This window comes from Ptiloglossa arizonensis, chromosome 1 (genome assembly GCF_051014685.1).
Source record: "Ptiloglossa arizonensis isolate GNS036 chromosome 1, iyPtiAriz1_principal, whole genome shotgun sequence".
Classification (NCBI taxonomy): domain Eukaryota; kingdom Metazoa; phylum Arthropoda; class Insecta; order Hymenoptera; family Colletidae; genus Ptiloglossa; species Ptiloglossa arizonensis.
This window is the reverse complement of record NC_135048.1, coordinates 35173842-35200834: the sequence shown is the minus strand read 5'-3', so window position 1 is coordinate 35200834 and position 26993 is coordinate 35173842. Positions and strand designations below refer to the sequence as shown.

The following is a 26993-nucleotide window of genomic DNA, read 5'->3' as shown; positions in this document are numbered from 1 at the left end:
TCGTTCGCGCGGGAAGAGCTCGTTAAACGGCCACCTCGGCGCGACGTCGAGGATTTTCGAAAAGTTTCCGAACTCTCGGAGCTCGGAGTCGACCGTGACCTTTGCTCGGTCGCGGCGAGACGCTCGGGAAACGAGAGGGACCACGGTGTTCGAAGATAACCGGGCAAACTCGGATACGCGCGAATCTTCGCGGACCGATGCAAGTTTCGAAGAGGATTTGCGAAATCGGCGACCGCCGATCGGCCCGCTCGTTCAATGGATTGCCAAACTTTCGCAACACTCTCCCTTCCCCCTTCTTTTTATGCCGATGCTCGGTGTTTCGTACGGTTCGTCTCGCGACGACGGTGGTATTTCCTCTATCGAGAGACGAGGAGGGCGAAAGAGAAAAGAAGAAAAATAAGAGGGAGAGAGAGAGAGAGAGAGAGAGAGAGAAGCAAAAAAAGATCGCGCATCTTTGGCCCCGGCGAAGCGGAGCTTTGACGGAAGTTTCTTGAACGCAGCCGCGCGGTTTTCAGCCCCCGACGTCTAGCGAGTTGGTAAGCCCGGCTAATGGATTGCCCAACTTTTTCTCTGTCCTCTTATTCAGCCGTACTCTCATTCATCCTCTCGCGGGGCCCGCGTGGCCGTTTCGCCGCGGCTCCATCGCGTTCTTTGTTCGTCTTCGAATACCGGCGGGAAATATGACCGGTATCAAAGGGTAATCGATGAACGGTCGATAAGGGAACGCTCGAGGAGATAGAGCGTTTTAAAGTGGCCGGGAGATAAGGGATCGAGCGGCGGGCACGTCCCTCGAGCGGAGGACGAATTTGTCGCGCCGGGTCGCTCGGTCCGTCCGCGAATTTATTCGCGTCGCGAGTTTCGTGAGTGGATTTCGTGGATTCGAACGCCGCCAGCGTCCAGTCCCGGCCGCTCGACCAGTCCCCGGGTAATGGATTGCCCAACTTTCCTTCTTCCACGTTGCTTTCGTCCTTGTTCGTTTTGTCTCGGTCCTCCCCACCCGGGGCCCGTTTGTTCGTTTGCACGCGCCGAAGTTCGTCACTCGGCGTGCTTTTATTAGAATTCGGCATCGCGCGCGAGGCGAACCGTCCGTCCGCCTCCTATACCGGCCCGATAAGATAAAACAATCTTTCGATTAATTAGCACACGGTTATAGCGCAGCTTCCTGCTTTTAATTAAAGAAGTGTTCGCGGGAGACTCGCGAGATAGGTGAAATTTATTACGACGCGTCTTGTAATAAATTCTACTTACCTCGCCACTCGACGTTCGCCCGTTCCTGTCCCGACTCGCGCGGCTCTAACGTAATTGTTACACATGCATACATTTTTGCAGCGAATATATTACTCCCTCGTATTGCGTTTCGCGCGCGGCCCGTTATCCCGCGACGCGCGTTCGCGCGGAAAGACGAAACGTTGCGGGAAGAGAAGGAACCAGGGGGGCGGGAGGGAGGGAGGGAGGGAGGGTCGAGAAGCTACGGGTCGCAAATCACGTTACGCCATCCAAGAAAATTGCAGAACCGTAAAATACAGCTTCCTGGAAAACGGAAGGGGCCGGGAAGCGTCGGTTGACCCACTTGGTGCTCGCGGGGGCGCGATCCTCTCGATCGAGAGCGACGATCCCCGTTCGGTGGCTCGTCTCGGGAAACGCGTTCGGAAATCTCGTCGAAACTTTCCGTCGCTTTTGCTCGTGGCGAGCTACTCGGCGAATCCATCTTCTCGCGAACGAACGGTGGGTAAAAAACCGGGATCGCTGGTCGAGGTCGATCCTCGGGGCTAATTCGGTCCCCGCGTTCGGAGAGCCGTAAACCCGGGACTCCCCCGCGAAGGAAACTCGGTGCTCGGAGCCCCGCGTAGAATCCTCTTCGCGGGTCGTCCGACAAAGTGGAATTTCGCGGAACGTGTCGGGGGTCGGTGGAAGCGGACGGGGGAAGAAGAATCGAGGAAACCGATGCGCCCGAAAGGGGTCAAAGGGGTCTCAACGGAGAAGGCTAAGGAGATTACGCGTCGAGCCGTATCGGTCGTTTTCGCTTTAACGGTCAACCCTTTTAGCAGTCAAACCGAATACTCGACCGTTTCGATTCGGAGCGCGAGCTCGAGCGAGACAGAGATGGACGGATATACGGTTAGACGGATAGACGGAGCGAAAGAACGAGGAACCGAGCGAGAGAGAGAAAAAGGGGCCGAAGCTTACAACGATATCCACTCGCATTGATCCTCGTTTTCCGAAGCCGGCCATTGTTGGCGCGGACGAGGAGGCGTAGGTGTGCGGATATCTTCGGGCTGACGGGGAAGGCTCGCGGAACGGTTATGTTCTTCCGGAGAGTGGGATCCGTTCGTTCGAGGCGACTCGAGGGGATCGAAGTGTTTTAGTATTCCGTGGTCGTTCCCGCGGAGGATTTATGCGGTAAGACGAACATGCGGGTCAAGGGGACCAACGCATATTAACCGGTGCACTATAAATTCGTTTGGCTCGCGTATATTTCGTGCCTACCTGCGGAGCCCACTTTTGGGTGAAACACGACAGGAGGGACCTCTAACCGATCGAAGGGGCCCCGTCAAGTGCGCCACGGTATTTTTAGCCTCGCCTATCTCTACCGGCGAACGCCGCGAGATTTATGCGTGTGTATCTTCGCGGCATTTATCAGCGGACGCATACTGAAAATTACCTAGACGCTAATGCCTCCGAATAAAACGCGCGCCGTACGAGATTACCGGCGATTTTTCACACCGCGCGGCTAATTTATACCGCATCGCGCGGCTAAACTTTTCTCCCCGTTCTCGCGACCAACGACGATCCCTTTCCGCGAGACCGTTCCCCGAAAACGTATTCACCTCGATCGTTATTCCGCGTACGATCGAACCGCGTTCGAGCGTCCCTTCGAGCTCGCGCCCGAACGATTTCCACGGGGTCCTCGACGATTCACCGGGACGCGATCGATCCTCCTACGAATCTCCCCTCCTTTGCTCGCGATACGCGATCGTCCGTGTCCGTTCTCGAAGTATCCTCGGGGCGCGTCGAGCTCGCATCGAAATGGACGGCGCGTGTAAGACGAGGCGAGGCTCCACGCGAAATCGAGAAACACGGGAAACGAACGAACCGAGGTCGCGCCGCGTCTTCTCCTCCGTCCGTCCGGAACGGAACGGAACGGAACGGAATGGAAGCAGAAGAGAGGGAGAGAAAGAGACCGCTTCGGACTAGAACCGAACGATACGCAGCTTGCGCGTGGTTCCCGCTCGATTCCGCGCGCCCAGCCACGCGGAATCTCTTTCTCTCGTGAAAGGAAAAGCCGAGAACGAGATAGCCGGATTTACCGGCGAGGAGCCCGCGGCACGCCGATTATGTCGATATCAAATACCACGAACTGCACTCAGCCTGCCGCCACCGCCGCCGCCACCGCCGCCACCGCCGCCACCGCCGCCGCCGCGGCCTGGTTGCATCGTTGGAGCACACCGTGCAACCACCGCCGCCGCCAGCGTCGTCGCCCGCGTCGGTCTATTAAATTCTGCGCGAGTAAAATCGCATTGTTTTTCCAGTCGACCCGCCGGCCGTTACGATGCTCTCTCAGAAGCACTTCATTACCATATAATTTCTAGTTCCCTCGCGGATTACCGGGCAAAGGAATCGAGCGCGCCGTATGCGCCCGCTACAGCTAGCCCGTGTGTGCACAGCTAAATAGCAGACCGAGAGACGGAGAGAGAGAGACCGTGTCTCCATCCAGGCACATGTAGCCGTTGCGTCTCCTTTCTCTCGTTTCCTCGCGTTCTCCTCGCGTTCTCCTCGCGTTCTCCTCGCCTGCTCCTCGCTTGCTCCTCGGGTAAGTTCGAGTACGTCTGGTTAATGTATTCAGAGGCCTCGGAGTCTCGAGACATAGCTCGGGGCATTAGAACGAGACTCGGGTCGCGAGGATTGTCTTTCGTAGACAACCCGTTGCGGAGTTAACTTTGTTTATAACCTGCTCGACCGCGGGAGAAAATATCGCGCCGGTGCGGACGCGGACGCGGACGCGGAGCTCGGTTCGTCTCCGAACTGGCATTTCGATGCAACGTTGTCGCGAACGTTGGGCGGGTTTCGCGGTGACATCGAACGTACCCCAGGGGGGGTTTGGGACTCGGGGCCTCGAGTAATTGAGACGATGTCTGGGCATTGTACGCCTCGTAGGAGTATCTTGTAAGGGAATAATGTCGCGGTTATTTATTCGCTTTCGAAAATTATATTCGAATTCGCCGAACGGTCGCCGCGGTGATTGATCGAGCCGCGGGACAATGGGATATCTGGTACTCCCACGTGACGAGCGTCTTAACGGCGAGAGCCGCGCGTAAAAGGACAAGCTGGACGGCCGGAGCACGACTTTTGATTTAATTACTCGTGTCTGCGAAACGCGACGCCGCCCGGACACGCCTCCCTTACCTCGGACCACCGATCCGGGGAACGCGTCGTTCGCATCCGACGGCTCGCGTTGCTCCGCGTTGCTCCCCGTTCGACCCTTGGTACCGTATTTATTTATCGTCGCTTCGTTTCGGCCGGACGGTGGTTATTAAAACCGTAACAACGATCGATCGGAGATACCGAGAATAGCGCGTGTCCCGCGAAAACCTGCCACCTACCCGCTTCGAGATACGAATCTTCGAATCGGGCGCAACAACGATAACCGTCGAAGCGCAAATATTTATTCGCTCGGCGGCGTTGATTTATCACCGCGACAACAAATTGCTCGACACCGGTTTCGAAAGTCGCGAGACGCGTCGATCGCGAGCACGCGCGCCTATTCGAGGATTTTTGCGACACGACCTTTGACGAGAGCCGTTCGTTCGCAAGATGAAACCGCGATCCTCTCCGAACGGAAGGCGATCTTTTCGATTCGTTCGAGGACGTTCGACGATTAGAATTCGCCCCCGATAATTTACGACGGAGTCTCGCGCGTCCGCGGCTGGCCGAGCTCGTCCTCGATGCGCTTATCGAAGGACGTTGATACGTTAATTGCTCCGGAAAGAGTTACAAATCAACGGAGAACCCGTACTAACCGGCGGATAAGTATCCGGGTAATTGAATCGAGAGAATAAATATTTGCCCGAGTCTCGGGATCGATTTATCGCGAGAACGAGGAATCGTAACGGGGCCTGGCCCGGCGCGGCGCGAAGCTTAGGGTTTATCGCGTATAACTCGCGGCGTGTAAACGAGAGAATTGACGCGAGACCGGTCATTTTCGTAATCTACACTTTGGCACGCTGCGGAACGCTGCGGAACGCTGCGGAACGCTCGACGGAGCCACCGTGATGTTTCGCTGCTCCCCGCGACTTCGCGGAAGAACTCGAAACGCCGACCCGGCTCGCGAACGAGAATTTCAAACGCCGAACGAAATCGTATTCCGCGTGTTCGGTTTCCAATTATCAATGGGACGCTCGTTTACGAGTAATCGAATCCTTCCCGCCCGCGATCGTTACGTTCAACGAGATTCCCAGCTTTCGATTTTATCGCGCGTACTCGATCGCGTCGACGTTGTTGGCCAAAATACGCGAGCGTGCGAGCGACACAGCGAAAACGAAGAGTTTGGTCGCGCGACGGGGAAACGATAAACTCGACGGATCGGATCTAATTTGCGATCCACCGCGATTCGTTGTTTCGTCGAAGGTCCGCTTTTGGATCCGGTTATCGAGGATCGTCGAAAACCAAATACCCCGCGTTTTGCCACGCCCGCGTCGAAATTGGCGGGACGATGCTCGTCTCGATTCTTCCCCGACGCAGAAAGAAGTCTCCCCGGTGCGTGAACGAGCGGGCCGACTCGCGTGACCTGTGATTTTCGTGATCTAGCCCAGGGCACGGACCGTTCGTGACTACAATTTTGTGACTGCGGTGATCGCAGCCCGGCATCGTGGTACTCCGCGGACCTCCCGAGAGGATTTAACGTCCGGTCCGAGCCCGTGCAGCTCCGGATCGTTGAAAAGTACACACGTCGCGTCGGTCCCGTGGACACGATGTACTACATAATAGATAATTCATAAGCATTTCCTATACAAGTATGCGCGAGTGGTCGAAGAGTACGGATTAAGTGGGAGGGCGTACGAGCGGGCTGGCCCGCGAAGATACGTGGTTTCCGACGCGTGTGCACCAACACCGGCGACCGTCTCGACCCTACCTCTCCTCTTTTCGCGTACGAGCACACGCGCGCAACACCGACGCGCGTACATCGACGGAAAAATAGCAGTATTCGCCGAGTCTACGATAATTGAAGGCTTCGGCGGCGTCGGACCGTGTGTGCGTGCGTGCCTGCGTGCCCGCGTGCGTGCAAGTATCGTAACGTTATTGCGTGCCACCCGATTGCCTACTTTAAATACCGAGCGTCTCGAGAGCGAACCTTTGGCGATTCGAGCGTGTCTCCCGAAGACGATTCGACGGGAGACGACCGGAAGCGAGTACGTGTACCTCCTTTTCTCGAACGGACGCGACTCGAATCGCGAATCGCGAATCTCGGCTAGTCGTTCGAGAAACGCCCCGTTTCTTTTTCGGACGGTCTATCGTCTCCGATCGGTTCGTTCTTTCGAAAGAGTGCGCTCGCAGTTTCGGTTACGCGCTTCCCGATTCTTATCTCGTAAACGTAGCATCTCGTTTGCATGGAAAGAAATCGACGATAAGTGAAATTGTTCGGTCGTCGAGAGCAAGACGAACGGGCGGAGGGGGAACGCGTAATCTCCCGAGTTAATCGAGGGGCAGCGAGCGGAACGCTCGACTCGCGGGAGACTGGTATCGGTTCCCGAAATGATATTAGAGAAGTCAAGGGTCGAACGCTCGTCCAATTATCCTGTAATCGACTCGTCCGCTCGGTTCGGTTAGGACAACCGCTATCCTCGCTGAATTTCGATTCGTACGGCGCTCGGGACCGTTGTTCCCCTTTCTCGTTTCCTTTTTTTGTTCTTCCTTTTTTCTTTCGCTCCTCGTCGGTGGAAAATCGTGCTCTGGACTACGCGCGTTGCGTGCGAGATAATTGGATACCTTTTCAGGTCCCGCGCCACGCGGGTTACAAGGCGTAGGTTCGCTCTCGGTCGGTGGAAACGCGCTAGAATTTGCTCGATCGGGTCTTTGCGTCGCCGCGGAGATAATTTTGTTCGCGAGGAGCCAAATTATCCTCCAGGGACACTCCCCTTTGGAAGAAAAGGCTCCCTCGACTCGTTAAGCGGCCCAATGCCGATAATAACCGCGATACTCCGAGCGATATCGTACATCGTTTCCAAAGGGTTTCGAGGGTCCTTGAGCCGGTGACGATCGGTTCTTTCCCGAGGTTCCTCCGACCTCGATCCTGGCCGAGCAAAAAACTCGCGCGAGCGTGTCCTCGCCTGTTCGAGTACACCGCGTTTTCCTCTCTCGCGAGTCGATCGATTTTTCCACGTGGGTCGCGCGAAACGGACGCTGCTCGCGCGGTCTTCGGTGCACGCGGATATCGATATCGCCAAAGATGCCGACAAATAGCTATGCACCCGAACGACGTAGCCTTCTATTTGCGCGGAGTAATGGACGAACGGCAGGCAAGACCCGGGGAGAAGCGAGTCTCGATCGAGACATTCCGATCCGCATTTCCTTATTGCTGTTCGATCGACGAATGGATCTATCGGTCATTATGATAATAATTTTCCGGTTGGACGGGCGCGCGCGTGTGCGTTCGCGGTACAGGGACGTTTCTTTAAATGTCCCGGATCCTCGGTTCGGTTTCGTTTTTAACGCGGTCTCGATCGTGATTCGAGACCGCGCGCGTCGTTTCGTCCCCTGGTCTCCCGCGACGCGTCAGCGAGCGCGTTTTACGACGACGGACGGTGGTGGAGGAAGGGGGAGGAAAAAGAAAGAGAAAAAGAAAGAACGGCAACGAGATCGGGAACGGTCGTCGAGATTCGACCGCAACCGTGTAATTATCTCGAAAGCGCAGCTTACGTCGACAAGTCGAAGGTCGAAAGTTTGAACGAGACGTACTTTCGAGATCGGTTCGTTACGTGTTCGCGATCTTGATCGACCTTGCGCCACGGGTCGTTGAACCGCGTTAAAAGCGACGGTTACCTCGGCTGGTAAAAAATGTAACGTTGCGGTAGACCTTGGGATCTCCTCGGTCTCCCCGGCTCCGAAGCGATCGTTTTCACCGTCTTTTCGTACGGATGGTTTTTCTGTGTCCGGAGAGTTTGCACGGGTTACGATGTATTCGGTGGTCGGTTCTCGTTGGGTTTTCGCTTTCGAACCGCAAACGTTATCGTTCTCGGTATTCGTAATCTGCGGGCACGGTCGGTCGCGCGATAATGCGCTAGCTACATTGTCGTCCCGTGGTCGCACCGCGTTCGCGAACGCGATTGCACGGAAATTGTTCTCGTATTCGCGAGCAGGATCGGCAGGTTTGCGGGGCGAGGGATGGCAGCGGTTGCTTATAAATTCGATTCTCGCGACGTCGAACGGTCCCGGGTGCCGAGGCTGCTCCGGCTCCGGCCCCGATCTCGGCCCCGACTACGGCCCCGACTCCGGACCCGGCCCCGGCTCCGGCCACGGCCCTCGCCTCGGCTCCGGTTTCGACGGCGCAACATTATCGAAATCCCGGCCGCGATTGCGCGCGCCGGGTCGATTCGCGCGTTGCGTTCACCGGGGCGCTCGCTGGTCCCGTCCGTAAATCATAATTATCATCGTGTACGCTTTTATTCGAATGGAAATTCATTAGGCTCGGTCGGTGCATTGTAAACAACGCGAGCGAAGGGGGTGGGGGAGGCAGCTCGCTCGCCGCGGAGGAGAGACGGAGAGCGCGCGCCTCTGGTGGCGGAGAGGAGATACGATTGGCGAAGTGGAGGGGAGGGGGCGGTGGGCAGAGGGTAATTTACAAGGAGAGCTCTCGAGCCTCTCGAGCGGATCGTGAGTTCGAGGCACGGAAAGGTGAGTTCTTCGGCCGACGGGCGTGCGGTATCGATATTACCAATAATTGTCGGCCCGAAAGGTTATCCGAAGAAAGCGTGCATAGCAAACTCCCCGGCGACGTGGCCGATAACTTACGAAGGCCCCTCGCGTCCTTTGTCTCCCTCTCGCGCACCCCTCTCGAGGCACCCCCTCTTCGAGAGGCATCGGAGGACCGGTGCGCGCGTGTTTCGTACGATGTAGCGTCGATGCTTCGACATTGTTGGCGAAAGAGGGTCGCAACGTTGGCGAATTCGAGCCGAGGACGTTGACCGGGGGGAAACTTTTTCTCTCGTTGTTCGGTTCGTTCGTCGCTGGACGGCGGCGGCGGAGAAAACTCGTATCCGGAAGCTCGCCTGGCCGCCTAATAACGATTATTATCGGTGGCTCACCGAGGGGTAAGGATATTGGTGGTAGCTCCGAAAGGCAGTCGGTCGGTCGGTCGGTCGGTCGGTCGGTCGGTCGGTCGGTCGGTCGGTCGATGTTTGGGTCCGCGTCGGTGGTTTCGTTTTCGCGTGTTCTCCGCGCGCAGGTTTCGGCGTTCGCGAGGGCTCACGGAGCCCTTTTAACGCGCCGCGTTCTCGACGTCGCGCCGGCCACGGTGCGTCACGCCGTTGAAACGCCGGATGAACACCGATACGAAGCGAATAGGACGCGTGGGACATTCCTCGTGGTGCTCTCCGAGCGCTTGGAATTCCATCGGACGGATCCTGATTACGGCACAATTACGCGGCCGACATTTTACAAACGGTCGCTCGGAACGGCCGGAGGAGGCGTGCGCTTTTCGAAGCGGGGAACGCGCGAGAAGCGCTAATAGACCGTTATGCGCGCGCAGAACGTCGCTTTCGTCGTTTCCGCGGCGCGGTCGTGTTCACTGTAATTTGCCAAAGAAATGATAACCATAGCGTGCCGGCGTCGTTCTCGGTGAAAGGAAACGCGAGGATCGCGTTCGGCGACCGTCGGATCCTCTCGCGTCCTTCACCCGCGACCCCCCAGCGAGCTCGATATCCTGCCCCGTTCCAGGAAACCGGCGTGCGACCGACCGACCGACCGACCGACCTCTCGATCGTCTCCCGGCCATCCACGGAATTTCACGCTCGAATTCGTTGCGTCGCTACCGTGCTACTTTCCGGAATGATTACTTCCAAGGTTCGATTCTCCGTGGGCTCGCACGTTCGACCAGCGAACCGTGGATAGGCGTCTTCGTTTTATCCCCCGGTCTCCGCGCTCCTCGAAAATTATAGGTCCTCGACGAACGACCGAACGCCGATCCGGACAAAAAGAGGAAAATAGAACGGAAGATTGAATTCTCAATGGCGGAGCGCGTTCGCGCGGAAAGATAAATCGTTCCCCCCCACCTATGGCCCAAGCGCGTAAACTCTCGCGGAGTGGTTCGCTTCGCGAGTCACCGTGGACCCAGTGTTCTCGCGGACAATGCGTCCTCCGTGGCACGAAAGCGACGACAAGCGTCGTTCATGAATCTTCGGCGCGAGCGACGACAGGTTATTCCTCGCGGTGGGGAAAGTAGAGAAAGGTTAAAGGATTAACGGTAATTCACTATCGCGATGCCAATAGTCAATAGCCATGCACGCGTCCGTCCATCACGGCGACGTTAATGCCCGTTGGAATATAAATAGATAGTTACGCGGAGTCGATGTATTAATTATCGTCTCCGGCGATTACGGCGGCCGCTGGTCGAAGCCACCTCGAGCGTATCGCGGGCTCGGGAACGGAAACGCGACGATAATCCCCTATCCAGCGATTTCCCGTGATCTCGAGGCGGCGTCGGACGGTGTTGGATCGGCGCGGTGCGTCGAACGAGATATCGTTCCTCGTAAACTGTAACGGTACGCCGGCGCATCGTGGATCGCGGGGCAAAACGGGTGACCGTCGCGCGTATCAAGAGCTCTAAAGATGCGGATCTAGTCGCGAGTCTCGTTCGAATCCGCGGCGTTAAAGTACGCACGGCTTAACGCGGCGATCGCGGTGAACGCGCGTACCCCGAGCTCGGCCCGCGTGAAATATCGAACTCGCGTCCGCAAAATGTTTATTTGTCGCTCGTAATAATATCGCGCGCTTATTATTCACGACGCGGGTTCCCCGATTCCTCTCGACCCGTGCGGCCCCGGGAACAAATTTCTTCGCCGCGTTTATTTCGACGGAGGCACGTATCCGGCCGGTCGGTCCGGGCCCAAGCTCGCGGCGTGGTCCGGGCCAGCTTGGCCGCGCTGCGCCGCGCCACGCCGCGAGTAAACGATATCCGCGTTGTCCCACCTTTTGGAATGCCATAAACAAGAATTCACTCGATAATGTATTCGAAGGCTCGTACGTTTATTTCAAGCTGCAACGATCCCTTTTTTCGGCCGGACGCGAAAGGCGAGAACGGGGTTCGGGTGGGGGCGAGGTGGCGGTAACTTCTTGGATTGTATAACCGCGAAGGAAAAAATGTATGCGCAAATATATTTGGACGGTCGTGGCTCGCCTTTATACGCTGCTCGGCTGCCACGGTGGATATGAATTTTCGTGCAGCATCGTTGTGCACGTGTATTCCCACCGTCGAGCGCCCATATTCTCCCCGAGTTCGCGGCCAGTGGCGCTCACTCGCGCCGCGTTCGAGCCACGGAGCAGCACCGTTTCGAACACGAGCGTCGCCTTATCGCCGCGAAATCCAGGAAGGACGGGTTCCTGGATTCGTTCGCGGCTCGCCTCGCGTTCTTAGCCTCCCGTTCACCCCGGAGCTCGACGAATACGCGCGCGTTCCGAGCTATCGCGTTCAATTACCACCGGGGATTTTTCTTCGCGCGCTAAGTGTGTTTCTGGATAACGCTTCCGATTGATTTAGGCGGTTCCAGCGCGCGCGGTTGCCCGCCAGATACGGCTCCTCGCTTCCGCGACACGTTGCTCGGTAAATGCAGACTCGAAGAGCCGTTCTCACGCCGGGAGCTCGGTACGCGTACGAGGTACACCGGGACTCGCTCGTTGGCGAAAATTTGCGAATCACTGCTCGTCGAGGTTCGTAACGCGAGAGTCGCGAGGCGGACCTTGATTCTCCGCTTCGAGGAAGGGTAGGTCGATACGCGTGTACGCGCGGATCGTTGACACTCGTACGATACACATTTCGTTTGCGTAATTAACGCGCTGACGTATAGTTACGCGCCCCGGTGAACGGAAACTCGTTCGTAATACGACCGTTCGTCGCTCTACGATTACTCGCAAGCGATACGCATCGCGCGAGGATTCCGGAGAGGAACGACCACGGTGCGTTTAGCAGAATTCGATTGGTAAATTCGTCGTCGATCGAACACCGAGAGGGTTCCTCGAGAGCCTTTCGCGCGCGGTCGTAACTCTTTTCCTTGAAAATAATTTTTCGTTCGCCAAACGGTATCGTCGATACTTTTTACCGGTCGATCTCTCCGAGCCGGACTCGGTTTTTCTACGGGATCGTTTCGATTTACACGGTAGGCCCGGTCGCGCGAAACTCGGAACGACTCGACCGAACGATCCGGTGATCGTTTCGCGCGACGTACCGCCTTCTAAACGAGGTTTTCGAGGGTTTGCTTCGAAGTTTGCTTCGAACAGTGTCGCGTTCCTCTCTCGGACGGAGGGACTTGCCTACCTCCGCGAACACCGAAGAATAGCACCAACACGTGTACAGGTAGTTTCGCGTTACACGGTGAATACCGACCCACCGAGCGGAAGAAGTTTTTCCCAGCTGGTGCGGCAACGAGCCAACGAAACGCGCATCGCGGAACACTAATTTACGATCGAGGGGTAGCCGAGCGAGTTCGCGTTCGCGTTCGCGTTCGGATAATTGATCGAAATCGAGTCGCGAGGAACGCGAGCCGTGGCTCGAGGAGATTTTGACGAAACGGTCGCGGTTCCGTTGGTTCGCGATTATCCGTACCGTGTCGCGAGTCGTGCCGGCCGGCCGGTCGAGCAGCCATCGATTATCCTCGATGATCGCGCGGTCATAGGGATCAGCGAGACGACACGATCCTGAATAATTCAGTCTTCGTTTGTGAGAAACTCGGACCACGCGCGAGGGGCACGGTAATGCGGCCTATTAGCGAGTCCCGAGTTAATCTAGCGTACTTGCACTGACAGGCTCAACGTGCCGTAAAACGGCAGCCGCGATGGCATCCGCGTCGTCGCGGACTTTTTACCCTGAAAAGGCTACACGGATGCGCGAAAGAGCGAGGCTAGGAGCCGTGTGCGCGCGTTCGCGTTCGCGTTCGCGCTCGGGCCCGCGCAGCGAGAATTACGCAAACGACGAGAAGGGGTGAGAAGCGAGCGCGGTCGCGGAGAGAGACCGTACGATCGGAACTCGAACGCTGCGGAGAGAAACGGAAACGTTGCCAAAGGGTGGGAAGAACGGAAAAGGGGACGATACGAGGGTGGGAAGGAGAGAGAGAACGACCGGGAGAAGTAGATCGAGGTCGATAGGAAAGAAAATCGCACTCGCACGGCTCGTCGTTAGCTCGTTAAGTTGCACGCAACACCTTCGGCTCGAATACCGGATACACCGAGTACGTCTCTCCCCTCGCGCGACCGTGCCCTCCCCTTTCCTCTCCTCTCCTCCGGTTTCCTCTCTTTTTCTCCGGTTCGTCTTTGCACTTGGCCCTGGCCGGCGATCTTTCTCTCGGTGCTTTCTTTCGTTGAAATCCGGCTCGTCAACCTTTCGTTCGCGATCTCGGTCGTTCCGGGAACTCGGAAAGACTTCTCGTCCCGATACGTCGTCACTCGGGGCGATCTCGCGTTTCCATTTCTTTCCCGCAGCACCGAGCCCGCTTCTTCCTCCCGTTCGTCTTCTGGGGTCGTTCTTGTACTTTCCGCTGTTTCGCTTCTTCCGCGAACAGAACTCCTCGGTGATACGGTTTTTCCTGGGCGGCGCGGCGCGGCTCGGGAAGAGCCCGTCCCCGTCCTCGCGACGGAGCAGCCACGAGCGTGCTCCGGCAGGGAATACTTTTTCTCGATATCGTCGAGCGAATGGTATTAGCCCGGAGACAAGCTGCTCGAGAAAGAAAAGTTCGGGCGGCAGGACGGGGATGAGGATCGGGGGTGGCAGGAGGGGGAGACAGAGAGAAAAAGAGAGAGAGAGAGAGAGAGAGAGAGAGAGAGGGAGGGAGAGATCTTGAGCTCTCCGCGCTCGAGATCCCGGGCAAGCCAGAAACACGGTCCGCTGAATTATTCCTTTACATTGGATATCGACGTTCGTTGGAGCTACCCGCGAGCACTCTCCTCGTTGCTTACAGCGAAAGAAATGCAAGTCAGGGAATTGCATTATGCACGTATCGTCGCTGGGCCGGATTGATTCGTTTCTTCGTGTTATTAAGAAGTTCCTGCCCCTTTGAAACATGCACCGCTATCCGGCTGTATTATTCACTTCGGTCTCGAAAAGTGTCTTTGTCGCGTTCGGTCGTTCGCGGTGTTTCGCGTTTCTTCGAGCCCGAAAAGCTTTCCCTTTTTGCTTCTCGACGGCGGCCGAGCGTCGACCCTTCGTCTACGATTCGAGAGCTTCCGGCCCTCGAGCCGATATCCTAGGCCGCGCGAATCGATTTTCTTCGGATGGAGCGTTTGGATGGACGCGCGGCGCGACGACCTTGGAACGACTGGTCGAAAAATGATCGTCGCGAAACGATCGTTGGTAGGACGGGCGATCCGCGCGCGTAAGAATTTCGTACGCGTATCTCCCGTTCGGATACCGGGCCAAAAGGGGAAAAGTATGTCGCCGGGAATGTACCGACACCGTTCGGTACAAGGGAAGCGCGTTGTCCGGAACATCTCGATCCGAAAAGGTTACACAGTGGCTGGTTTCGTTCCGCGAAACGATTCGTTCCGACGATCCATCTCGCATACTCGATCCGGGGACCGACTCCGTTCGATCCTCGACCCGTGAAACGAATCGGCTCGCGCCCCCGGACCGTCCGTTCGGAAGGGGGTTAGCGGTGCCCCGTGTTTAATTAAAAAATACGCGACGCGGGAATCGTGGAAAAGGTGGGATCGCGGCGTCCTCGTGCATTAGCCTTAAGTGGGGTCGTTTAATTACCGTCGCGGCTTATGCGGCTGTAAACCGGCCTTAAGGACGATAGCAGCGCACGAGAGCCGACTTCGGTCGCTCGGCTCGGCTCGAGTCGACTCGACTCGACTCGATTCGACTCGACTCGACTCGACTCGACTTCGCTTGGGCTTTCCGCGGCAACAGCGAGGACAACGTTCTCGGAGCAGGACGAAAACTCGAGGGCATATAAGACAGAGAGCACGTTTCTTGTCATAGCCGCCCGTTGGAAGGAAGGTGGACGGGCGCTAACCGTCCCCACCACGCCTTTGGTGCCCCGAGCCAAGCAACCGGGCAACCAACCGACCGACCGACCGACCGAGCGACCGAGGCATGCGAGCGCGCGAGAGACCACGGAATACTTGGCTCCCCGGCTACTCGCGAAGCGGACTCGGACCGCTCGCTCCGCCGTGGATGCTACCGGGCTGCACGGGGATCGGCTCGATCGGTATTCGGACGTTCTAGCTCGATGACATATATGGCGTAAAGGGGAAGCGGTGAGATTCGTGGGACGATAAGTTCGTAGATAAAGGATCGGGTTCGGGAAACGTCGCTCGTTTTCGGTGGACCGCTGGGAATGCGCCGGCGATACTTTCCGAGCTTTCGAACGCTTCTTGATCGCTAATTGAAAATTCTTCGCGGCCGGAGATAGCGGCGAGCTGGACGCCGTCCAGAGTACACGGCGCGTAAGTAGCGGTAACGAGTTGTCATTTTTCTCGTCGATGCTCGCCCTCGCGATGGAAGAATGCAACCGCGTTGCGAACCTTATCCGCGATAATTGTAACGATTCAATCCGAATTTGCCGCTACGTTTCCGGTTATCTCGCGGTCACCCGGTCCCGAACGCGCGCCAAGATCCTTCGCCGAGGTTCCGTGTGTCTCGATCGACGCGTAACTCGATCCCCGCGACTGCGCGATTTTTCGATCGAAAAGTTTCCAAATTTTCCAGCTCGCTCGAAATTTCGACGAAGCTTCGGAAACTCGATTCGTCGAATTGTAAGCTCGGACGCGTACTCGAACGGTCGTTACGAGTCGTTGGTCGATAAGCGCGGCCGGCGATCGGATATGTACGCGGTGTAAAAAAAGGTCGAGGTCCGTTGCTCCGTTAGCCGGGCTTTAACCAGCAACGAGGCGTGTCAACGGGGTCTCGTGGTATTATTACGAGCAAAGTCTCGGATGCCAGTTTACAGCCCCCGTACGAGAGAGAGAGGGAGAGAAGCGAGCGAAACGGCCCGACACGCCCCGCGACTCGTTCGAAGGAGTTGCGCTTGGCAAAGAGTCGATTAAAGTCACCGGTCCCCTGCAACTTGCGTTTTCGACCTCTCGAACCGACGGAGGTTGGATCCGATTCGATGTTCCGCGAAAGTGCTTCGTAATCGATCGAGACGCCGCTCGCTCCTCGAAACGTTCCTTCCGGTGGTGTCAGTCTCGCGCGGACCAGCGGATCCACCTCCGTCGATGCAATAACGTTTACCCTCGCGATGCTCCCTCGATAAATCGAATTATCGAACGTTTATCTCGGTTCGTTAAAAGTCGATTTAGTCGGAGGGCCGCGCGTCGTAAACGAGCCGCGCTGGCTCGCGTTTCTGCTCGCGATCCTTTCGAACGGAGGGGGAGACGAACGGTCTCGTACCTCGAGCGGAATCTTTCCCGGCGAACTCCTCTTGGTTGTTCTCGCGGTAAACTTGGCCAAACTTTTCATCGTTCGAGCAGGAACGATTTTTTTCGCCGATGTAAGAAAAATTCGGCGAGCCCGGGCAGCTCGCGGTGCTGCTCGCGATCAATGGCATCGGGAGGATCGTCGGGACGCGGTCGGATCAACGTCGGCGGTTCTACGCGGCGGACGTTCGAAAGTTTCTTCGCAAAGGCTCGAAATGATTTCTGCGAGTTATTATGATGTTACTCGTAGCGGTGCACCGGTCCGCGCCGTCGCGACGATGTATACGCAAGAGGGTATCGCGGTGTAACCGACTGTGCCGCTCGCATAATCAGCAAGCCGCAGCGACTACACGACGGCGGCCGGTGCAAGGATAGTGCACGTGTGAAATATGCATTCGCTCCGCGAGACAATGCGAGCCGGACACTAAATTCTCAATCGCGATAACTAAACTACGCGGCAACATTCGCGTACACGCAATCGTACACGCGAATATAAAGTTCACGTGCCAATGTCGCTTGTAATCGAAGATACGGTTTTTCGACCGAAGCTTCGCCCCGTTTGAATAGTTTACGGACGAGGATCGTTTTTCGAGTCGGAGGAGGTGGTCGCGCATCCGAGTACGCGAGCAACGTTTCGTCGATAATCGATTTCTAACCGGGCCACGTTTCTCCCGACGAAATTGGTCGAGTCCTCCGTTTTGGCGGTAGGTACGGTTCGCGGGGCAACTACCGGCGCGTAGTTCGGTTCGCGAACGGGAAAGCGTTCGAGGCACATGTCCCGCGAAACTGTTCCTCGGCGAACGCTACGTGTCTCGGTGCTCCAATCGACCCGGTTACAAAACCCCTACCACGAATCCTCCGTTTGTTAGGACGAAAAGGGGCAAAACCTATCTCTCGAATGCATCGATGCACAGCGATTTCGACTAACGATGCCTTCCGCTCATTGGTCTTAATCTGAGCCACGAATCGCAATCGGCCTCTTCCTAACATGGCCTCGGCCACGGCGGAGCAGAAGTCGCGTGTGCCGTTGCCGGCAGATAGCGCAAACAGAAATTCCGTTATACCGCATAAAGCATCGGGCCACTAGCCGCTACTAGACGGGGGAGAAGGTTGGCAGGCATGCGAGCTGCATTCTCCGGTGCTGCTTAACTACTGCGCGAACGAGTTAGCGAGCTGCTAAACGAACGGAGCTCCACCGGCAAAGAAATATTCGAAGAATAAGCGGCTGGCCCCTCCGCCGCTCCTCGTACTTTATCGGCCCTAATTCATTGTTTTCCGCGCCACGATCTTTTAGCTCCTAGCTTCGCCATTACGGTTCGTTCGCCGGCGTTCGCTTCCTCGTCGCGGCCAGCCGCGGATATCCTTACGCGCTAGTTTTCTCTTTTCGCGAGGCCCCTCGTTCTCCTTCTTTGCGTTTCTCAGTTTTTTCTCCCCCACCCAGAAGGTTCCGATACACAGGTTGCCGGGTTTACGACCATTGCCTCCCTTTTTTCGCTTTTCTCGTTCGACGACTCTTCCCTTCTTGCCGTTTAATAAGCTCCGCGTTCGTTTCGAAGGCACCGTTCTTGCTAGGTTTGCGGCTGCACGCGCGCGTTCAACGACCAACTCGTGTCTCTTCTTGCGAATCGGGATTCGAACACGGATCTCTCGTTGCTCGACCGCTCGAGCTAATCCGGTCTCGGACGACTCGGTTCCACCCTAAACTCGTTATTCCGAGGACCCGCGATACTCGTGGCTGCCGAACGAGAGTTTCGCTCTTAAAGATCGTTTCTTCTTTTTCTCGATCGTTTCGATAATTTCCAACCGCGAGCGTACCCGAATCGCGGAAAGACGAACAATTTCCCAGAGTGTTCGTTTATCGCGAGATCGAGTTTTATCGCGGACGTCGATGGTACGAATCGGCCGATGGCGACGTAGGTAGGGAGGATCGTAAGAGTCGGCGTGGTTTTTGCACCGGTTAGGTTTTTGCCTCGATCACCGGTGCTCCGATCTGAATATTCAACGCAACGTCGATCGCACCCTTTTGCCTCCGGTTCGCCCTCGATCGTACACGTTCTTAATCGTGTTTCTCGTTCGGTCGATTTTTCTCCGTCGTGGTTGGCGCGCGTTTTCTATCGGTGTCCGGTCGCGCGCGGCTCGCCCTCGGATCGATCCGCTACACGATCGGCAGCGGCGCTCCGTTTCGATTCGCTCGCATAATTCTCGATTCTTTGGTACGGTAGTCGCGGCAGGTTGCGATACCGGGTGGATTTTTGCCAGCTCGGTAAATTATACTCGAACGGAGGCCGAACGAAGGAGGCTTTCAACGAGGAAGCTCGAAACGACGACACGGGGCGGTGTTTCGCCCGTGATACGTTGTTAAGGGCTTGTTAATTACAAAAGTGGCAGAACAGGATCGGGACCCTGGAAAGAATACGGACTCGTTACTCGCGCGACGACGCACACTGGCGTCGCTCGGCCCTCTCGCTCCCTCCTCGCGAAACCAGCGACGCGCTACTCTCTCCCGGGCGTCTAGCGTACGCCATAAACGCTTAATAATACTCCGATAAGATAAGTAATTGAATCGAGCGAATACGTTCCAACGATCGCTAACCGATACCGGCTCCGTCGTTCGCGCTCGAATTTATCCGCGAGATTTGCAATTCGTATTCTCGTAGTCGTCCGCGCGGTACCGGTCGGCGAGAAATTCTTTTGTTTCGACCGCGATACGAGAACGGACAGGGTGTCGCGACGAATCATTTTATTCGTTCCGCGTAATTAATCAAAATCGGATTGTATCGGGGCTCCGTTCCTTCGACCTTAATGGCCGAATCTTCGTTGCTCGTGTTTCGATCGGCGACGGAAGACGCACCGCTGGAAGTAATTAAGAAGCCGCGACGATGCGGATAATTCTCGAGAACGAATCTTACGAACGAGCGTTCGATGAAACGATACGTCGACCGGACGCCAAGCGGACTTTCCAATTTCTGTCTTACGGAGAAACGCATCGAGGGTGTTTTGCTTTTTTCTTTTTTCTTTTTTAATCGTTTTTAATCGTTCGGACCGTCGTTCGCAAACTATTTTCTCGCTGGAGGTTTATTCGTATTTTCCTCGAGGACGTCGACGAGTGCGTCGAACAAAGTCGACACCGCGGCACGATCGCGGTAAACTCGTCGAGAAATTCCGTAGAAAATGCGTTTTCCCACCGTGGCAATAACGCTCGTCGATATCGATATCGATTCGTCGATTAGCCGGGATTACTCTGCTCGTCGGCGCGCCACGTAAGGCCCGAGACGCACGCAACTGAAACCTTAGGAAATCGCGATTACGATTATTATTACTGAAAATGACCGGCGCACAATGCGAACTCCGAATGCCATTAAGCAAACCGCAAAACGCGTTTGCCGTTGGTTGCGCCATGCAGGGCTAGGTTGGACTCTCGGTTCTTCCATAATTCACGTAATCGCGATTGTACGCCGGTCCGTGACACATATTTGCGTTATTCGTAATATCGCGGTGGCCGCAACCGCCGCGTTTTGCGTCATATCTCTTGCGCATCGGTGCAATTGCCGCGCGCCGATTACGCGCGGAATCGCGTACACACCGATAGCGGTGCTCTTCGACAAGAGCGTATCGATGGTCGTTCCGCGCGATCGGTAAAAGTTTCACCGACTCTCGAATCGTTGGCATTCTCGATCGTGCGTCTCGGAGCGGTGGACTCGAATCGAAGAGAAACTCGAAAATCGAGAGGGCAGGCTCGATTCGATCGCGAGGATTCGCCGCGAGTTGGAAACTTGCTATTCTACGCGAACGTTTGAAAACTCGAAAACCGCGAGACGGTACGATGCGTTTCGCGGTAATCGGTCGACAATTTTTCTCGCGACGATTTCGAGAATCGATTTCCAATCGTGGAACGAACGCGGTCTCTCGTCTTCGTAAAATGTGGGTAGATCTGTTCGAATTCAGCGACTCGTTCGGTTTCGATTCGTGCGAGCAACGTTGTTGTTCTTGCGACGAGAATGATCAAAGACTCTGAGCGAACGATCGAGCGAACGAGAGCCAGCCAGCCAACCGACCAACCTCGCTCGACGCTCTTTTACGAAACTATCCGATTTCTATTACAACGAGGCGGGCATTACTTATTCCGACGATGTAACGGTAACGAAACGTGATGACAATGTAAACAGACGTGACTCGATTAGCATAAGGTATATTGTTTCGCGGTGAAATTCTCTCGGAAAAGCAGTCGAGGAGACGACGCGGAAGTTTGCGCATAGTTTTGTGGCCCGAGACGAAAGAGTTTGTTCGCTCGCGACGATCCTCGATCGAGGAATCGATCGGGCGGGAATAATCGGTCGTTTCGGAGTATCGGGAACGGGGCTGCAAGAAGAAGAAAAGAAACAAGCAGAAGGTGTTAAAAACATAAAAATAGAGCATTTTATTGTTCAGTCACAGATTTTTATTCTAATAATATCTTTCACGTTGTCGGGATAGTCCGCAAAACAAGAGAGCCGCTTGCGAGGAAAGCTAAAGGAAAATTGTTCCACGTTTGTACATTATATTTTCAATTATTTATAGCGGTACTTTAGTTTCCTTGCGCGACGCGCATTTTGAATTCGACGGTCGCAGTTAAGGGGAACTAATTGCACGTGAAGTTTGATCAATCGTTCCCGGGGCAAGACGTAAAGCTCTGGGACGGAAGTTTCGCCGGATTCCCTCGAAACGACCGTTCGTTGCAACGAAATTCTCAGCGGCAAGAAACAAACCAGACGACTGCCGAATTCAAATGGAGACTTCCCATGGTGATCTCGAAATCGAACGGAATCCCATCGTTCGCAAGCTCGCGAATACACGCGAAGTCTCCGAAACGTTCAGGTCGAAATAAATAAGAATTAGACGCACGCATAATACTTTACAATTGCAAGCTCCGCGTACCTGGTCCAAGTTCGCCGTCAGCCGGTCCAAGTGCAATTAAATATACATCGATAGCTACGATTAGGAAGTGGTGTATCACTCGTCGGTTTGCTCGCGCGGGACACGGAATCGGGACACGATTCTCCGAATGGTCGACGAACGATATCACGGGCGAGGATTCGCGACCTTACGACCGTATTTACGTTCGTTCGATTCCTCGAGAAAGTCCACGCCGAGGAGGGATTTTCGCGTTACGGCGCGCAAAAGGTAAACGATTCACATGGCACACCAGCGAGCGTGCCGCGGTACGAGAACGATTTTCTCCTGCGACGAGATCTTCCGCGCACTGGTTTATCACCTAAATTGACCGTGAGCTCGATCGACACCGAGAACAGTCTTGGAGGAGGAAAATACGGCGACACGTATTTACAACGACTTTGAGCTATCTAGCGACTCACTGACTCGCTGGGATCGCGCAGACAACCGGGACGCCGAGTCTCGTATATTCCATTTTCACGAGGAAGCACCTTGAACGTGTCGTGCGCGCCTATCTACGTACACGCGCACACGTGTACACATACAGATAGAGATAGATATACATATACATACACGTACACATACTTTCCTCATACGTCGCGATCTATTTACAAGACACTTTTCGTTTTCCAGTCGTACACTTTGTTTCCGTAAACATACATATATACTTTTTATATATATATATAGTGCGTATAAATCCTCGCTGTATTTACACTCTAAAGGCAACTCTAGGCCACGTATTGCACCGCAGTGAAACGCACTGTACCCGTCGTTCGGTCGAACGCGCGGCGACGGTCGGTCGCGCGAACCCGCGCTCGCGTACGCGCGCACAAACGAGGAAGACGGCTCATATGTGCACGGAGACGGTGCGCGATCCGTTGGAGGTTCGGTTGTTGTGTTGCCGTCGGACCGGCGGCGGCTGCCTCGTCCTTTGCGTGGTCCTCTGATTGTTGGGGACGTCGGGTAACGCGAATCGCAGCTTCTCCCAGAAGAGTTTGTCGCCCCATTGCAAGTAGGTGTTGGTCTTGAGATAGAGTCGTATGTCCGGGTCGAGGTCCCGCTGATGAACGTCGCCCACCAGCACCAATATCAGCCTGCGCCTTCGATCGCGTAGTACCTGATGGTGCGCCGACTTGAAGTCGAAGCGACACCACTCGGACTTGATAAAGTTCTCCGAGAGTACCATGATCGTACGCCGCGAGGACTCGACCGCTTGCACGATCGTGTCCGCTATGAAGCTACCGACGGGAAAGTCTCGATAGTGGAGGCAGAGCTTGTACGAGGGATTGCCCATCTCGAGGACCGGTGCGAGCTCCTCGGCGACGAACGCCTCGTCCTTGGAGCTGTAGCTGACGAACGCGTCGAACAGCTTGTCGCGGTCGTCGCGGTCGACCTCGTGGTTCCTGTAGAATATCCGGACCCCGAACCGCGAGTGAAACCACACGCGGAGCTCCTGCCGGAACACGAAAGCCAGCATGCAGAGCAGCATGACGAGCAGGGACCCGACCAGGGTAGCGATCAGAAGGGGCAGGTAATCCTGCAGGGCCTGTTTCTCGATGATGGTCTTTGTGTAGTTGCGGTGCGCGTCGTTCTCGACGCTGGCCGCCCCGGTGCAGACCGCGGTGTCGTTGCTCCTCTCGCGGTCGGCGTTGCTCGCCACCGAGAAACCGAACTCGTTGTCCGCGAACACTTCGTCCCCGAACGCCTCGAACTCCGTCACGTTGTACACGCAGCGCAACGCGGACGCGTCCGTGACGCGCACGTTCGGATCGCGGATCCACTCCCGGTAACTCTGCAGGTAATCGCACTCGCAGGACCACGGGTTCCCGGACAGCCCGATCTCGATGGAAGAGGGTAGCGCCCAGACCGCCAGCGTGGTCAGACGATTGTTCTCGAGGCGCAGAACGCGCAACGAGCGCAACGACGCGAAGGTGTCGTTCCCGATCGAGAAGATGCGATTGCGTTGCAGGTAGAGCTGCTTGAGCGCGTCCAGTCCCTCGAACTCGTGTCCCCGTAGCTCGCGGACACGGTTGTCCTGTAGGTGAAGATCCTCGAGGTCCCGGAGACCGTTGAACGAACGATTCTGCACGATCTCGATGTTCGAGGAATTGAGGAACAAGACCTTGAGCTTCTTGCGGCCGATGAACGCGTGACTGGAGACGACGCGCAGGTCGTTCCCGTCCAAATAGAGCCTAGTCGCGTCCATCGGGATCCGTTCGGGCAGCTTGTTGACGTAACCGCCGTTCGAGCAATCGACCACGTTCGCCGACCACGATTGATCGTGGTAGCACGTGCAGTTCTGCGGGCAGGTCATCTCGCAGTCGCAAGCGTCGAAGTCGCAGCAATGGCAGAGAGCGAAGCAATGGCTCTCGTACTTGCAGAGGAACTGGGAGTGCGAGGCCTCGACCAGGGGTACGAAGGTGTGCTCCCGGTCGTAGAGGAGCTCGCAGTAGATGCTCTCGAGGTCCATAACGCGCGGTTGCACTCGGGATTGGTTCTGCCTGTTCACCCGTTGCAACCACTCCATGGTGCAATCGCACAGATACCGATTGTCACCGATGTAGAACTCCGGTAGCGGTTTGTCCGGCGGTACCGCGCTTATTCTCAACGCGTACGGCTCCAAGTTGCGAATCTGGTTACCCTTGAGGTCGACCCGCGTCAAGTTCGGTTTCTTGAAGAACGAGTAGCTCTGCACCTTGGATATCTGGTTGTCGTTGAGGAAGAGGAGCTCGACGCTCATCGGTATCGCGTTCCCGGTGATCTCGGTGAGCTTGTTCTCGCTGGCGTCGAAGGTGCTCAACTGCAGTTGGCTCTCGATCTCGAAGTAGTTGCCCAGCTCCCGTATCTCGTTCGAATGGATGTCGAGCCACTGCAACCCGGTCGGTATCATCGCGTAGTCGAACCATTTCAGTTTGTTGTCGCTGACGTTCAGCCAAACGAGGTTCGAGAGATTGGTGAAGAGACCGGCAATGTCCGTCAATTGATTCCCGTCCAGACGTATCGCCTGGAGGTTCAGATTCTCGTCGAACGTCCCGGGTTCGATGTACTGTATGCGGTTCATCGCGAGATTTAATATCTTCAGTTCCTTGATACGATCGAAGACGCCCTTCGTCAGATTCCCGATATGATTTTCGGTTAATCGAAGCCCGTAAAGCTGGGCCACGTGGTCGAACGTGCCGGTCGGTATCTCCGAAATGAGATTCTCACCGAGGTCGAGGGTTCGCAGAAGGGGAGTGGCTTTCAGCGCGTCCGGGACGGACTTGAGCTGGTTACGGTTCAGGTGGAACTCTTGCAGGGAGGAGGCATTTCTCAGGGAGCCCGGGTGTATCGTGTGCAGCCGGTTATTGTCCAGCGAGAGCAGATTCAGCACGTAGAGCCCGCTCAGCGTGGTGGCGTCGATAACGGTCAGTAGATTATCGCTGAGCAGCAACGTGTGCAGATTATAGAGCGCGGAGAACGTGTTCTCCGGTAGGGTCTCCAGCAGGTTCTCCTGGAGCCGTAGAATCTGGAGGCTGTAGAGGTCGCGAAACACCGTCGGGTCCAATCGAGCGATACGGTTGTTGGCCAGATCCAGCACCACTAAACGTACCAAACCACCGAAGGTGGCCGCGTTCACCCACTCGGCGGTCAACTCGTTGTGCGAGAGATCGAGCACCAACAACTGCGTCAGTTCACTGAACAAACCGGGCGGTAGCACGTTCAACGTATTGTTCCTCAGATGAATCTCCTGGATGTTTCTCGCGTCGCTGAACAATTCCGGCGGCAGGCTGGCGAGCCGATTGTCGGCGAGCCTCAAGATGGCCAACGAGGAGAGGCCCTCGAACGCCCGGTCCGCCATGAAGCTGACGGCGTTGCACCGTAGATCCAAGCTGTGGAGACGCGCCAGTCCCGAGAACGCGGCGCTCGGCAACGACTCGATGCTGTTGTTGCTCAGATCCAGTTCCTTCAGGTTCGAGAGGCATCTGGCGGCGCCGTTGAACCGGAAACTCGTCACCTCGCGGAGCCGATTTCTCGTCAAGTTGAGGATCTCGAGGTTTATCAACGGGCAGAGAGCGCCCTCGGGTATGCTCCACATGTTGTTCTCCCCGAGATCGAGTTTCTCCAGTTGTCGGAGCTCGTCGGTGAACGCGCCGGCCGACACGTCGAGCGCCATCGCCGACCAGTCGGTGTTGTGGGTCCTCACGGTCAGATTGCGCAACTCTTTCAGCCCCTTGAACGCGTCGTCCGATAGATTGCCGATTTTACAGTACTCGATCACGAGCTCGCGCAGCTCGACCAACGGTCGGAAGCTACCGGCGCTCAGGGAGCTCTGGTAGAACAACGCGTCGCTGCATTCCAGCCGGAGCCGCACCGTGTGCTGGGGCTGTATCACGCTGAAGTTCGTATTCTCCAGCTCGCTGTTTATGGTCCTCAGACGACAGACCAGCGAGACGTCGTCCTCGGTGTCGCCGGTCGCGACCCACTTGCACTCGTCCGGTGCTTTGTACCTCAGTGCCTTGCTGAGGGACGCGCCGAGGACACCGAATATCGTGCCCAGTAATATGGCGAAGAACGCAGGACTGCCCCGCATTTTTCCGCCCGTTCTCTCAATCTTCCATCAACGCTCTCGTGAGATCCTCGATTCCTCGGGCGACTCGCTATCCGTCGCGAAACCGGCTGCGATCCATTTAAGTCCCGGACCCACCGATCTTTTACCTCACGTCGTCCATGTCACTCGTATCCTCTTAGCTTTCGCGAACGCGCTCTCATCGGAACGATCCTAGCCAGCGTTCGCGTTCCCTCTCTCTCTCTCTCTCTCTCTCTCTCTCTCTCTCTCTCTCTCTCTCTCTGTTTCTCTCTACCGATGTTCCCGCTAAGCCCTATAATCCTGGAGATTTCATCCTCGAAACGTTATCCCCGAACGTCCGCGACGATGTACACACTACCGAAAGAAACCGTGCGCGCTCGGGGTTCACCGACCTCCCGAGATTACACCGATACACCCTAGAAGAAAAATACTCGACAACGACGAAAAGTTACGGGGCGTTAATACACGTATATACGGCTCCGGTAAGACCCACGGTTCTCCGAGGACTGGTTGGCAAGTTGTAAGGCCCGAACTGGCACCGCTACCCTCGCCCCTCCGCCCACCCTGTCCACTCTCCTCGCGCCGCACCGCACCGCACCGCACCGCACCGTGCCGCACCGCTCCGTGCCGCTCCACGCCGCTCCACGCCGCTCCACGCCGCGCCGCGCGTCTCAGCCGTCCTTTCTTCCCCCACCGTGCACACCTTCTCTCCTTCGTCGTGGTCGTGGTCGTCGTCGGTGTCGTCGTTGTCGTCGCGGTCGTGTTCGTGGTCGTGGTCGTGGTCGTGGTCGCCGTCGTGGACGTCGCGGTCGTCGCGCTCGTCGCGGTCGTCGCGATCGTTGCGGTCGTCGCGATCGTCGTCGTCGTCGTCGTCGTC

At 56.3% G+C, this 26993-nt stretch overlaps 2 protein-coding genes across 2 annotated transcripts in view; one reads left to right on the top strand and one right to left on the bottom strand.

Annotated features, from left to right (window-relative positions):
* Su(var)3-3 (lysine-specific histone demethylase Su(var)3-3) overlaps positions 1–26993 on the top strand; it is an 81222-nt gene that overhangs the window by 16316 nt on the left and 37913 nt on the right. The window lies entirely within an intron of this gene.
* Positions 22397–26119, bottom strand: Tollo (Toll-like receptor Tollo). The gene has a single exon (XM_076320748.1). It carries the CDS (start codon positions 26117–26119, stop codon positions 22397–22399), a length of 3723 nt encoding a protein of 1240 aa, XP_076176863.1.

Coding starts and splice junctions, on each gene's coding strand:
- Tollo (XM_076320748.1), bottom strand. CDS start 26,119: ATGCGGGGCAGTCCTGCGTTCTTCGCCATATTACTGGGCACGATATTC.